This window comes from Heptranchias perlo, chromosome 25 (genome assembly GCF_035084215.1).
Source record: "Heptranchias perlo isolate sHepPer1 chromosome 25, sHepPer1.hap1, whole genome shotgun sequence".
Classification (NCBI taxonomy): Eukaryota; Metazoa; Chordata; class Chondrichthyes; order Hexanchiformes; family Hexanchidae; genus Heptranchias; species Heptranchias perlo.
In genome coordinates, this window is record NC_090349.1 from 32,680,145 (window position 1) to 32,695,545 (window position 15,401).

At 43.9% G+C, this 15,401-nt stretch overlaps 1 protein-coding gene across 3 annotated transcripts in view; it reads right to left on the reverse strand.

Annotated features, from left to right (window-relative positions):
* Nucleotides 1-252: 252 nt before the first annotated feature.
* Nucleotides 253-15,401, reverse strand: part of LOC137342184 (protein-tyrosine sulfotransferase 2-like) — a 120,751-nt gene continuing 105,602 nt past the window's right edge. For all 3 annotated transcript variants that reach the window (XM_068005933.1, XM_068005932.1, XM_068005931.1), the window contains 2 exons: nucleotides 13,016-13,075; nucleotides 253-2,744 (listed from right to left, as the gene is read on the reverse strand). In XM_068005933.1, coding sequence (XP_067862034.1) covers nucleotides 13,040-13,075 — 36 coding nt within the window. In that variant the 3' untranslated portion in view covers nucleotides 253-2,744; nucleotides 13,016-13,039. The remainder of the gene's footprint in view (nucleotides 2,745-13,015; nucleotides 13,076-15,401) is intronic.

Consider the following 15,401-nt stretch of genomic DNA (forward strand, 5'->3'; position numbering starts at 1 on the left):
AGAATATTTGAAAATATGAATTTTTGTTACCAGAAGAAACCTATTTCTATTTTGACACAGTACTTCAGAGTGTCCTGCACTAAAGAACTGTGAACTATCAGCCAAAAATGATGAAACTTTATAATGGTGTTGGGAAGATTCTCTTCTCCCCAAATGGTATCTCTAATTTGATAGTTACATCAGGAATCAGTACTGTAGTACATTGTTAATCAAAGCAGCCGATGCAGTAAAATCCCATGCCATTTTCCAAAGCAACTCCAGCAATCAAACTTTTTATTTACGGTTTCACTTTTGTTGTCAAAGTACAAAGATGTAAAGTTCAAATTACTAAAGTACACCTTTGTTACACATAATCAAAATTATTCCCAGTTTTCAACTCCTCCACTCTGGATGAAAGAATTTCTTCTCTTTCAATGAGAACCTTCTAAAAAAAAATGTAACAATCATTGCTGACAATGACAAGCATTTAAAAGGAATAGGTCAATATTTCTAACTGATCATGTGGAGAAAAACACAAACACAAAAAAATTAATCTAATTTTACATTCTTTTTGTAACTGATGCAGAAATAGCACTGTAATTTTTAATGCTCTGGCTCAAAGGCAGTGGAGTGAGGAATTAACAAAACAGAAGTTTCCTTAAGGCAAGTAAAGATGGGGAAGACACAATGTGCACAATAGCACATTGTTGGGGAGCAATACAAGGACAACGTGCATGCTAATTCCATGGGTATAGGCACCAGTCTGGTACTGAACCATGCACACTAGAAAGTCCGATGTTTGGTCACAACTAAGAGACAGAGGAGACTTCCATCCCATCAGTCTGGCTGGACTGAAACTCAGATCCCACAGGTGAAAGGCCAGTCTCTAACCTACTGCACCACCAAAACAGAAGAGGACAATTTTTTTTCTTCTTTAAGTAGGATGGACAAGAGAAGGCAGAGGAAGAGGAAAGCAAGGGGCAGTCAGGGCCTTATATATTTTGGGAATTTAGTCAACATCTGAGACAACTGAAAATTGGCAAATGAGGTGCAATTCAAAAACTGAAGATATAAGAAAATTCTAGTATTGGACAAGCAGCTTTTACTCCATTTGGCTTGAAATGGTGGGCAAGAAGGAAGTCAGATGTTTTGATTATATCTTGTATTTATAGATTTAAACTACACAAAAAAAGACAGATAGTATTTGTAGGCTAATATAGTCCAGATTAAACAGTAATAAAGCAAGTATATTTGAGTGATGGGGAGGAGGGGAGAAACTTACGGACCAATTATAATTCAGTTGGTACTACAAAAAATGAAATTCCACCATGATAAAAACAAATATTTAGCAATGAACCTCAACTGAACCTTCTTGATCTTCTAGCAATATCTTCAGAGTATGAAGCCAGAACAGAAAGAAAGATGCATTTATATAGCACCTTATCATGTCTCTCAGAAACATCTGAATTGATTTAAAATGCAGATTCTGACATGGAGGCAAATATGGCAGCCATTTTATGTACAGCAAGATCCCACAGAGGTGACCAATTAATCTGTTTTTGATGGTGATGGTTGAATAAGGAACATCAATCAGGAAATCAGAACCGCTGGATATTAAGCAAGATTCCCCAATGAAGAATTATTTTTATCCTCAGCAACAAGTTTGCTTTTAGTAACATAACCAAGTTATAATACGCAGATAACTTTGAAGTGCATTTTACTACAGAGGATAATGGATCATGATCTTGCAGGTTATACAGGATACATCACAATACTGTGTAGCATCCTATGCCATGTGGTACTACTCCAATGACATTTATAACATTAAGGGAACCAGCCTCCATCAATGCTACTTATTAAAAGTATCAAGGTGGATGCACTCAGGTTTAGTGTGCCACCCAGTACCAGAGTTTAGATGGATGCAGATTTGAGTCCTATTCAGCTCAGATTCTCATCTGAGGCTTGTCAAGTTGGGAGCCCCATGCAAAATTGTTGGGTTTCTCAGGCAAGGCAGTCCTGGACTCCCAGTCACAGCAGTCAAAAATCATAAAAAGAGGGAAAACTTACCTAGAAGCCCCTTAAAAAAGATCACTATTTTCAATATATTATAAATAAATCTCATCAGTTAGCTGTGAATTTAAAACATATATTTCAGGGTTTGGCTGTTAATTATAAACTGGTATCTAAACCTTTTGTTTGAATATTTCACTGACAGACACCAAATATCCTTTGTGTAAGCTGTCAGTTTTCATTTTTTATGATTGAGTAGCATTAATTCATTGACAAGTACACTCCTCGGTATCCATTATTAGACATACTTTGTAGGAAAAACCTTAAGAATTACACATTCTTGATTGTCATAGTGGTGATAGGAAATAATACAACAGCTTAAAATACTGCTCAAATTGTTATACTCAATAAATGCACAATGGAGAGAACAATCCAAATAATGAGAAACAACCATCACACAGGTGACTTGCGATGCAACATTACCAACAATCTGAACACACACACAATCATTGCACTAATGACTTCATCTTGGAAACATTAAACAAAGTTAGCTTTGGAGAAAAAAGCACCCTTAAGATAACTTTCTTCACAAAAAGTCAAGATTCAGAAGATTGTCACTGGTACATTCCCTGCATCAGACACACCATATTTAGGATGGAAATGAGGTTGTATCAGCAGGTTTTGTTGCTTCCAGTTTAAACAGTTTTTAGTCATTTCTTCATTTTCCATTTTGCCTGCCAGATAATCTGGTGCCCCTGGAACAGAAGGTATTACATTAGTTAAACAGTCTGCAAAAATATCGTAAACCTTTCTTCCCTTTCCTGTTCCCCAGACATTTGTACAATCTGTTTCAGATTGTTTCTGTTTCAATCACTGGGATTTTCCATAGCCACAGGCCCTGTTTTTAAAGGGGGGTAGGTACGGTGCATGCAAGCCCCAAAGTGGGTTGGTGCCCCAGAGGATGTGGAGGCTTGGCCCAATGTAATGGCCGGGCCTGATTACCATAACTTTAATCGGAGTCCTGTCCGAACCCAGCTAGATTCACTACCTGGCCAGCAGGCAGGTGCGGAAGATCGGAGGCAGGAGACTGCAGCTGGGGAGCTGCATAAATGGTCCCCAGCGGTCAGCTAAGTGGTAAGGGGGGGGGGGGGGGTGGCGAAGGCAATCGGTGGGGGGGAGGGGAAAGCCAGGGCCAAGGGAGGACCAGGGCTTCCTTGTGAGGCCCAGAGGAGCACTCCTGCTCCTCCTGGCCCACAAGGAACATAGGAACAGGAGTAGGCCATTCAGCCCCTCGTGCCTGCTCCGCCATTTGATAAGATCATGGCTGATCTGTGATCTAACTCCATTTAGGAAACCTAAAAAAAAAATTAAAACCTCTTCTGGCCTATGATCCACCTCCCTGCAGGTTTGGCCTGACAGGGAAGCCGTCACTGCTCCCCTAATCAGGCCTCCAACTAAAATTGCAGAACAGGCCCTGACTATGACATTGTGACCTGATCTGCATATTTTAAGACAACCCTGCTGCCTTCCTCTGGATCTCCTGCTTGCTTGCTCAAAAGAGCAAGCTAACATCGGGACACAGAGGGAAGGCAGTGAGTCGGAGGGGGTAAGTTGTTCCCTTCATTTTAACTGCCTCCTGCCTGGTTTCTGCCAGGCAGGGGGAGTTAATATTGGGGCCACAGTGTCTGATCAACTGCAACAATAACAACTTGCATTTATACAGCGCCTTTAACATAGTAAAACGTCCCAAGGCGCTTCACACGAATGTTATCAAACAAAATTTGACACTGAGCCAAATAAGGAGATATTAGGACAGGTGACTTGGTCAAAGGTAGGTTTTAAGGAGCGTCTTAAAGAAGGAGAGAGAGGTAGAGAGGCGGGGAGGTTTAAGAAGGGAATTCCAGAGCTTAGGGCCTAGGCAGCTGAAGGCACGGACTCCAATGGTGGAGCGATGAAAATTGGGGAAGCGCAAGAGGCCAAAATTGGAGGCACACAGAGATCTTGGAGGGTTGTAGGGCTGGAGGAGGTGACAGAGACAGGTGGGCATGGAGCTCTCCTCATGCCCACCCATAGCACAGCGGGTTTGCACAGTGAGTAGCTGAACTGCTCAAAAGTCCCAAATCTGATCTCAGGCACGTATAGAGTTATCCAGGGTAGTGGTTGGGTCTTTAAAATTTACTTCAGTGCCCTCGGCAGGATGGGTGAAATCTGCCAGGGTTCCTGCTCATAATCACTATCCAGCAACCTCTTCCGAAGTGTGACTGTATCGGCAGCAGGTGAGGAAAGGATTAGGCTAGGCTGTGATGCCCCATGGTTGAATAATCTGCTGACACTCATTCTCGAACAATGGACACGAGGGCTTCAAGCATCCATGGAACTGTATCCCAAGATGGAGTCAACCACTTTGGAAGACAGGTGGGGAGCAAATTAGTATAGAATTAAGTAAAAAAATGAAAATTGCCGTAAACACGCAAGGGGTAAAATATACACACACTTACACAAGTAGATACACATCATATCTGAAGCTCACAGACGAGCAGTGGGTAAGACGTCTGCATTTCAACAGATGAACCTATGCCACCCATTGGAACGAGAATTGGAGCCCCTCACTAGGGCATGCACTGCACTGCCTCTGGCAGTGAAGGTCACCGTGGTTCTAAACCTTTATGCTCGGGCTCCTTTCAAACTGCTTCTGGTGACATCAGCAACATCAGTCAGTTTGCTCTGCAAACGGAAATCCATCAGGTCATTGATGCACTGATTGTGAGGTGACAACAGTTCATTAGCTTTCCCATGAAGGCTGACAAGCAGGAAGAAAGAGCACTGGGATTTGCTCGCACTGCTGGATTCCCGCAGGTGCAGGACATCATAGACTGCATACACGTAGCTCTGCGTGCTCCCCATCAGGAAACAACACTGTTTTTCAACAGGATAGGCTTCCATTTGCTAAATGTTCAACTTGTTTGTCACCTCAGGCAGCAAATAATGCAGGTCTGTGCCCAGTTTCCTGGCATTAGTCATGAAACTTTCATACTGCACTAGTCCTCAATAACCCCTCTGTTCTACCTAATTCATCTGTGTCATGCTGGCTGCTGGGGAACAAGGGCTATCCCCTCACCAACTGGCTCATGACACCTGTCAGGAATCCGGGCTCAGACGCGGAGCACTGATCTAATGAGAGCCATGCATCAACAAGGGTTCTGATTGAGCAAACCATTGGCATCCTGAAATAACAGTTCCGCTGTATGGACAGCTTGAGAGGAATGCTTCAGTACAGCCCAGAGCGAGTGTCAAGATTCCTAATCATGTGCTATATACGCCAGAACCTTGCAATACAAAAGAGATGTTGCCTTGGAGGTTCCTGAGGAGAAAGAAGTGAAGGAGGAAGATGAAGAAGGGGACGAGGAATCGGAGGATGCAGAAGAACGTAAGTAATAGGAGCAGGAATAGGAAATATGAACCCTCAAGCCTGGTCCACCATTCAATAAGATCATGGCTGATCTTCGACCTCGACTCCACTTTCCCGCCCTATCCCTTGATTCCCTTAGAGTCCAAAAATCTATCGATCTCAGTCTTGAAAATACTCAATGACTGAGCATCCACAGCCCTCTGGGGTAGAGAATTCTGAAGATTCACAACCGTCTGAGTGAAGAAATTTCTCCTCATCTCAGTCCTAAATGGCCAACCCCTTATCTTGAGACTATGACCTCTAGTTCAAGACACTCCAGACAGGGGAAACAACCTATCAGCATCTACCCTGTCAAGCCCTCTTAGAATCTTATCTGTTTCAATGAGATCACCTATCATTCTTCGAAACTCCAGAAAGTATAGGCCCATTCTACTCAATCTCTCCTCATAGGACAACTCTCTCATCCCAGGAATCAATCTAGTGAACCTTCGTTGGCAAGTATATCCTTCCTTAGGTAAGGTGACCAAAACTGTACACAGCACTCCAGGTGTGGTCTCACCAAAGCCCTGTACAATTGCAGCAAGACTTCTTTAGTCTTGTACTCCAACCCCCTTGCTATAAAGGCCAACATACCATTTGCCTTCCTTATTGCTTGCTGTATCTGCATGTTAACTTTCTGTGTTTCTTGTACAAGGACACCCAAATCCCTCTGAACACCAACATTTAATAGTTTCTCACCTTTTAAAAAAAATTCTCTTTTTCTATTTTTCCTACCAAAGTGAATAACCTCACATTTCCCCACATTATACTCCACTTGCCACATTCTTGTCCACTCACTTACCTGTCGATATCCCTTTGCAGACTCTTTGTGTCCTCCTCACAGCTTCCTTTCCACCTAACTTTGTATCGTCAGCAAACTTGGATACATTACACTCAGTCCCTTCATCTAAGTCATTAATATAGATTGTAAAAAGCTGAGGCCCAAGCACCGATCCTTCCAGAAAAGCACAGTCCAGTAGAGCTGTGAGCTGCTAGAGCAGTAAGGCAGCAAATTATTGAGGAGAGATTCTCCTGAGCTCCTTCCCCAGACTCAGTGCTAACACCCACCATATCAGTGCCTTCAAACAGTACAACTTCATGGGTATTCCTGTTACATCACTAATATTATAAAGATCAACAGCAATACCAAATCAAAACATTTTACTTCACTACTCCAGTCTTGATTTGACAATTAGTTCTTGAATCATGCATATCTACAAATTGAAGCCAGTGGTGAAAGAAAGAAATCTGGTTGTTATAGTGTATCACTCTCCAAAGGTTAATGACCAATGGCGTGCAGCTATACCTAAAAGAAATAGGGTTCTAGGTTGTATTCATAGGACAATTCACTACAAAGCAAAGCATACTATTTTGTCCTTGCACAAGACCTTGGTAAAGCCTCAGTTAGAATATTGTGTCTAGTTTCAGTCTTCTCACCTGGTGGGGGATATTAAGGCTTTGGAAAGTTGTAGAGAAGGGCCACAAAATTAATTCCCAGTTTAAAACACTTTAGTTACCCAGACAGGCTCAGAGCTGAGTCTGTATACTTTAGAAAAGCATAGACTCAGTCGATTTGATTGAGGTTTATAAAATAACGAAGGGATTAGATTGTGTTTATGTGAACCAATTATTTCAACTGGATAGGTTAGGGAGGGCCAGGCATCATGCTTACAAGTTATGTAAGGACAGAACTAGTTTGGATGCTAGATGGTTCTTCTTTTCCCAGAGAATAGTGGACCTATGGGACAGGTTGCCGTTTCATATGGTGAACTCTGATTTGCTGTATTCCTTCAAGGGAGAGCTGGACCTGTTTCTGACTGGGGTGGAGATCACCTCATACCCTATAAATCAGAGTCAATGTGATCTCCTGGAGTAGTCTCGATTGCCTAAAGGGGGCAGAGAGGAATTTTCTAAATTTTTTCCCCATAATTGGCCTGGGTTTTTATCTGATTTTTCACCCCTCCCAGAAGGTTACTTGGCTCCGGGTGGGTAGGGAGAGGCTAGATGGACCAGTGGATCTTTCGCGTCCATCATTTTCATATGTTCGTACGTAAATCACCCATATACAAACCCCTAATGCTTGGCGTGTGCTCGTTTACAGATTCTAGTGTTCTTACGAGGTGGTTACAGCTTGGGAGATGGAAGACTGCTGAATTTCCTCTGAGGGCACTTGATGGGCAACCTTGAGGAGCTCTGGCCGTTGAAGACCTGGTTGCATACTGCTGTAATTTGGCTTCGGCTGGGGCAGTCTGGCCCAGCTGGCTGGCTGGCACCAACAGGGTGCTGGTTGAAAGGTTGGCGGGGAAGCTGGCATGTCGTCTTCAGCATGTGTCTCTCCAATGGAGTGAATACCATTCTCAGGGAGCTGAGCCTTAACACTTCCATTGCTCTGCGTGAGATCACAGTGCAGACATGCTAGGACACCCTCAAAGCCCCTATCCATCTTCTCCTCTAGACTTTGTAAGCCAGAAGAGATACTGGACCCCAGAGACAAGAATTCAAAAGTTTGAGCTCCCATTGACGCTATCAGAGCTGCCAGCAGAGATTCTAACACTGTGTGGCCCCCTGCAATGCTCACTGAACTGACCACTCGTTCCATGATTGACTGCATGGTCTTGATGCCGTGCACGATGACAGCAAGTAAGTTAGAGCTGGACTCCTCCATGCTCTCCGACATTGTGTGCGAGCTCGCAGGCAGACAGCCCAGTGAACTTAGAAGATCCGTGTGTATGGCCATCAGTCTTTTTATGTATGGTGGGCCCTCGATGTCTTCATCTGTGCCCACCTACAGCAGGGCTCGGATGTGAGCTCTCCCTCCGGTGAGCTGCTTCCTGGGCCATCCTAACCCCTGCCCTTGCTCCTTGTGCAGCCTACTCTCTGAACTATGTAGGATGCCAGTTTCTGAGCTGGTGTCAGCAAATGTAAAGTTGAGTGACGCCTCCTCTTCTTAGTGTTCCCCTCATTTTTCTCTGCTCTCTGAGGGTTCTGTGGAGCTTCCAGACCTGCGGGACTTCTCCTCCAATCTTGCTAGACGCCACGCTCCTGACATGCCTCCTACCCATGATGTCCATCACTAGTTCTTCCAGTGGAAACAGTACATGGATGAATGGTGTCTGAATATTCCAGGGTACTTGACTTTTAGGAAAGGTAGGCAAAATGGAAAAGGGGGCTAAGCCCTGATAATAAAGGATGAGATAAAGACAGGAGTGAGAAAAGTTCTTAGCTCATAAAATCAGGAAGTCGAATCATGTGGATGGAGCCAAGAAATAACAAGGGGCAGAAAACACTGGTGGAAGTAGTTTATAGGCCCCCTAATAGTAGTTATAGTGTTGGACAGAGTATAAATCAGGAAATTAGAGGAGCATGTAACAAGGCTAATGCAATAATCGTGGGGGACTTTAATCTCCATATAGACTGGGCAAACCAAATTGGCAAAAGTACTTTGGAGGTCGAGTTCATGGAATGAAACAGTTTACCAGAACAATATGTCGAGGAACCAACTAGGGAACATGCTATTTTAGATCTAGTATTGTGTAATGAGACAGGGTTAATTACTAATCTTATACTAAAGGATCCTCTGGGGAAAACTGATCATAATATGATAGAATTTCATGCTGAGTTTGAAAGTGATGTAGTTAAGTCAGAAACTAGGGTCTTAAATTTAAACAAAGCCAATTATATAGGTATGAGGGGCGAGTTGGCTAAGGTAAATTGGGAAATTAGATTAAAAGATATGACGGTAGATAAGCAATAGCGAACATTAAAGAAATAATTCATAATTCTCAATGAATATATATTCTCTTGAGGAATAAAAACTCCATGGGAAAAGTGATCCAACCGTGGCTAATTAGAGAAGTTGAGGATAGTATTAGATTAAGAGACTTACAATGTTGCCAAAAAGAGGATTGGGAGGGTTTTAGAAATCAGCAAAGGATGACCAAGTAATTGATAAAGAGGGAGAAAATTGAATGTGAGAGTAAACTAGCAAGAAATATAAAAACAGATTGTAAGAGCTTCTACAAGTATGTAAAAAGGAAGAGATTAGCGAAAGTAAAAGTGGGTCCCTTAGAGGCAGAGACAGAAGAAATTGTAATGGGGAATAAGGAAATGGCAGAGATGTTAAACAAATATTTTGTATCTGTCTTCACAGTAGAAGACACAAAAAACATACCGGAAATAGTGGGGAACCAAGGGTCTAATGAGAGTGACGAACTTAATGTAATTAAGATTTAAAAGAAAAGGTACTGGAGAAATTAACGGGACTAAAAGCAGGTGAAAGAGGTGGCTGCAGTGATAGTGGATGCATTGGTATTGATCTTTCAGAATTTCCAAGATTCTAGAATGGTCCCCATGAATTGGAAGGTAGCAAATGTAACCCCTCCATTCAAGAAAGGAGGGAGAGAGAAAACAAGGAACGACAGGCCAGTTAGCCTGACATCAATAGTAGGGAAAATGCTAGAATCCATTATCAAGGACGTACTAACAGGGCACTTAAAAAATCATAACATGATTAGGCACAGTCAACACGGTTTTATGAAAAGGAAATAGTGTTTGACAAATCTCAGAGTTTTTTTTGAGGGTGTAACTTTTTTTATTCGTTCATGGGATGTGGGCGTCGCTGGCAAGCCCAGCATTTGTTGCCCATCCCTAGTTGCCCTTGAGAAGGTGGTGAATCGCTGCAGTTCGTGTGGTGACTTTTTGTAGCAAGATTGTACAACTCAGTGGCTTGCTAGCCATTTCAGAGGGCGATTAAGAATCAACCACTTTGCTGTGGGTCTGGAGTCACATATAGGCCAGACCAGGTAAGGACGGCAAGTTTCCTTCCCTAAAGGGCATTAGTGAATAGCTAGGTATCAGGGTGGATAAGGGGGAACCAGTGGATGTAATATATTTGGATTTTCAAAAGTTCATTCGATGAGGTGCCACACAAGAGGTCGTTACACAAGATTAGGACTCATGGGATTGGGGGTAATATATTAGCATGGATTGAGGATTGGTTAACGGTCAGAAAATGGAGTGTAGGAATAAACGGGACATTTTCGGGTTGGCACGTTGTAACAAGTGGGGTGCCACAAGGATCACTACTTGGGCCTCAACTGTTTACAATATATATCAATGACTTAGATGAGGGGACAGAGTATAATGTATCCAAGTTTGCTGACGATACAAAGCTAGGTGGGAAACTAAGTTGTGAGGGGGACGTAAAGAGGATATAGATAGGTTAAGTATGTGGGCGAGAACGTGGCATATGGAGTATAATGTGGGGAAATGTGAAATTAACCACTTTGGTAGGAAGAACAGAAAAGCAGAATATTTTTTAAAAGGTGAGAGACTCAGAAACATTGGTATTCAGAGGAATTTGGGTATCCTTGTACACGAATCACAAAAAATCAACATGTAGGTACAGCAAGCAATTAGGAAGGCAAATGATATGTTAGCCTTTATTGCAAGGGTGTTGGAGTATAAGAGTAATGAGGTCTAATGAGGTATGCTGCAATTATATAGGGCTCTGATGGGTCGACACCTGGAGTACTGTGTACAGTTTTGATCTCCTTACCAAAGGAAGGATATACTTGCTTTACAGGCGGTGCAATGAAGGTTCACTAGATTGATTCCTGGGATGAAAGGGTTGTCCCATGAGGAGAGATTGAGTAGAATGGGCCTATATTCTCTGGAGTTCAGAAGAATGAGAAGTGATCTCATTGAAACATATAAAATTGTTAGAGTGCTTGACGGGTAGATGCTGAGAGGCTGTTTCCCCTGGCTGGAAAGTCTAGAACTAGGGGTCATAGTCTCAAGATAAGGGGTCAGCCATTTAGGACTGAGATGAGGAAAAATTTCTTCACTCAGAGGGTTGTGAATCTTTGGAATTCTCTACCCCAGAGGGCTGTGAATACTCAGTCATTGAGTATATTCAAGACTGAGATCAATAGACTTTTGGACACTTAGGGAATCAAGGGATCTGGGGATAGGGCGGGAAAGTGGAGTTGAGGCAGAAGATCAGCCATGATCTTATTGAATGGCGGAGCAGGCTCAAGGGGCGTATGGCCTACCCCTGCTCCTATTTCTTATGTCCTCCCTCCTGTGATTGCCTGTTCCCTTATTGCATGCAAGCTTTTCCTGCAAGAAAGAAGGGAATGTCTCAGTGTGAAAGAGTAGTGAGATGTTTTGAGGACATGAACGTCAGGGTAGAAGAGTGTTGTTGATGTATGAAAGATGGCAGAGGTGTGGGAAGGTGAAGGAAGTAATGGTGAAGAGAGTAGCAGCTGCAGGGTGCTGCAGTTGGAGCAGACGGAGAGGGAGTGAAATGTGCTGCAGTGATTGGGGGAAAGTGTTGGGAATCGGTGGTGGGGTGGTGGGGGGGGAGTGGGTTGTGTGTGCTGGGGCTACAGGTAGTGCAGGGCTATTCAGAGAGATATGAGTTAGGAGGCTAATCTTAGCTAGCCTTGTGAGGTCACTAAACTTTGTTTTGCGTTACAGCCATGTCCCACTCCAGGGACTTAAACATAAAATCTTGGCTCACACATGGCTGTACTAAGGGAGTTTTGTACTGTTGGAGATGCCGTCTATCAGATGAGACTTTAAGCTGAGGCCCTGTCTGTCCTTTCTGGTGGAGGTAAAAGATCCCATGGCACTATTTTGAAGAACAGTGGAGTTTTCCCCACTGTCACGGCCAATATCAACCAACAACACTAAAACAGATTAGCTGGTCATTATCACATTGCTGTTTGGGGGACCTTGCTGTGCGCAAATTGGCTCCCTAGTGTAGGGAGTTGTAAACAATTGCTTCTGTCATCTCTACCCATTCTTGCCGGCAGCTTGCCAGGATATCTTCCTGCCGGCTGGTGGAAAAAAGATTTTCCTCTTCCTGCCGATCTCCTCCACTAATAACTCGATTACAGCATCAGAAAACTGGGGGGCCCTTGCAGCTTCTCCTCTGCCAGCCATTATCAGCAATCTTCAGTAACAGTTGCTTGTAACCAAAACGCACCTTCCTTTTAAGAGGTACAGGCTGCCTTTAAATGACATTTTTAAAAATTATTTGTTCATGGGATGTGGGTGTCGCTGGCAAGACCAGCATTTATTGCCCATCGCTAAGCAATGCATGATATTGCTGCCTCCCCATTAGGCGAGCTGCCAATGAACAGCACGGGAAGGGCTGGCAGCCTGCCTAATCTATTTAAATTAGTCAGGGATATCGATTTGGGGCCTTAGTTGCGTCCAAGTGATCGGGTGTGCTGCGAGTGCAGTGTATTTTGTGGCCAAAAATGGACTTAAACCAATTTCAACCCCAATGATTCTATGGAACAGTTTTATTCCAATAGGGACCTTTCACTTCGTGTACGGAAGCTGGGATAACACTGCCTCCTGACATCTGTGTCATCTTTTTCTGGATAACAAAAAAGGAGCAGAAATGGCACAGAGTTCCAGATCAGTTAAAATTTTACAGCCAGGCTGGCTGTGAATGGGGGTCCAGTAGCACATGGAGAGCAAGTCTGTCGAAGGCCACAAGTGAAGGTGTGGTTATAAGTGGCCCTTAGGCTGCATTATGAGTACTAATGGACTGAGTGTACATACCTATCTTTATCCACTGCCTTGTTACTACCGAAATCCTGTTGCTGAAATATTCAGCTTTGCCTAGAAGAAAACAAAGTCACAGAATGAAATGCCACATTGCTTTGAGGTACATAAGTTTTTCTAAGCTATAAAATTAAGACATGAACTTTCTCAGGTTCTTTTCTGTATGCTGTGCACATACACAAGTGTATTTTTGGGACAGTCTGATAACTTGTACACATGCTAAATGTCCACATTTTACTTGGGCCGGTGACATTTCTGATGCAGTATTCGCTTGTCCATAAACAACAGCATAAATTCAAACACTGTGCTCTTTTAAGGTTGTCCCAGGAATCAGTATGGCTCAGTTATTCTGCGTTTGCGCTATTGGGATGTATGACTCCCACACGCGGAAGAAGGGATTATTTGCCATTGATCAAGAGGGAGAACGATGTGCAAATTATACAGGACTCTGACTGGGTCAGAAGCTTTGATAAGGTGAAGCACTTGAGCTGAAAAGATTAAAGCAGTTCTGGATGTAGTTTTATAAACAGCCAATAGTTAATGAATATCCCATTCTTTCTCCCTCTGCTCCCTATCACAAAGTGTCAGCTGTGGCTTAATGGTAGCACTCTCACCTCTGAGTCAGAAGGTTGTGGGTTGAAGTCCCACTCCAGGGACTTAAACATAAAATCTTGGCTCACACATGGCTGTACTAAGGGAGTTTTGTACTGTTGGAGATGCCGTCTATCGGATGAGACTTTAAGCTGAGGCCCTGTCTGTCCTTTCTGGTGGAGGTAAAAGATCCCATGGCACTATTTTGAAGAACAGTGGAGTTTTCCCCACTGTCACGGCCAATATCAACCAACAACACTAAAACAGATTAGCTGGTCATTATCACATTGCTGTTTGGGGGACCTTGCTGTGCGCAAATTGGCTCCCTAGTGTAGGGAGTTGTAAACAATTTTACAACACCAAGTTATAGTCCAGCAATTTTATTTTAAATTCACAAGCTTTCGGAGACTTCCTCCTTTCTCAGGTGAACGATGTGGAAATGAAATCCTCGAAATGAAATCGCATTTATAATTCACAGAACAATGCTTGGTGATTACAGACAGTTTTTTCAACTGCCCGTTGCCAAGGCAATCAGTGTGCAGACAGACAGGTGTTACCTGCAAGGTCTCAGAATATACAAATCACCAAAAAAAACAACAAACAAAAAAAAAACAGAGATAGAGAGGTAGAAACATAGAAAAGACAGCAACTGACCCGTTATATTAAAAACAGATAACATTTGTTCGCTGGTGGGGTAACGTGTAGCGTGACATGAACCCAAGATCCCGGTTGAGGCCGTCCTCATGGGTGCGGAACTTGGCTATCAGTTTCTGCTCGACGATTTTGCGTTGTCGTGTGTCTCGAAGGCCGCCTTGGAGTACGCTTACCCGAAGGTCGGTGGATGAATGTCCATGACTGCTGAAGTGTTCCCCGACTGGGAGGGAACCCTCCTGTTTGGCGATTGTTGCGCGGTGTCCGTTCATCCGTTGTCGCAGCGTCTGCATGGTCTCGCCAATGTACCATGCTCTGGGGCATCCTTTCCTGCAACGTATGAGGTAGACAACGTTGGCTGAGTCACAGGAGTATGAACCATGCACCTGGTGGGTGGTGTCATCTCGTGTGATGGTGGTATCTGTGTCGATGATCTGGCATGTCTTGCAGAGGTTACCGTGGCAGGGTTGTGTGGTGTTGTGGACGCTGTTCTCTTGAAAGCTAGGTAATTTGCTGCGAACGATGGTCTGTTTGAGGTTGGGTGGCTGTTTAAAGGCGAGTAGTGGAGGTGTGGGGATGGCCATAGCGAGGTGTTCGTCGTCATTGATGACATGTTGAAGGCTGCAGAGAACATGGCGTAGTTTCTCCGCTCCGGGGAAGTACTGGACGACAAAGGGTAATCTGTTGGTTGCGTCCCGTGTTAGTCTCCTGAGGAGGTCTATGCGATTTTTTGCTGTGGCCCATCGGAACTGTCGATCGATGAGTCGAGCGTCATATCCCGTTCTTACTAGGGCGTCTTTCAGCGTCTGTAGGTGTCCATCGCGTTCCTCCTCGTCTGAGCAGACCCTGTGTATTCGCAGGGCCTGTCCATAGGGGATGGCCTCTTTGACGTGGTTAGGGTGGAAGCTGGAAAAGTGGAGCATCGTGAGGTTGTCTGTGGGCTTGCGGTAGAGTGAGGTGCTGAGGTGCCCGTCTTTGATGGAGATTCGTGTGTCCAAGAAAGAAACTGATTCTGAGGAGTAGTCCATGGTGAGCTTGATGGTGGGATGGAACTTGATGGAACTCGGCCAACGTTGTCTACCTCATACGTTGCAGGAAAGGATGCCCCAGAGCATGGTACATTGGCGAGACCATGCAGACG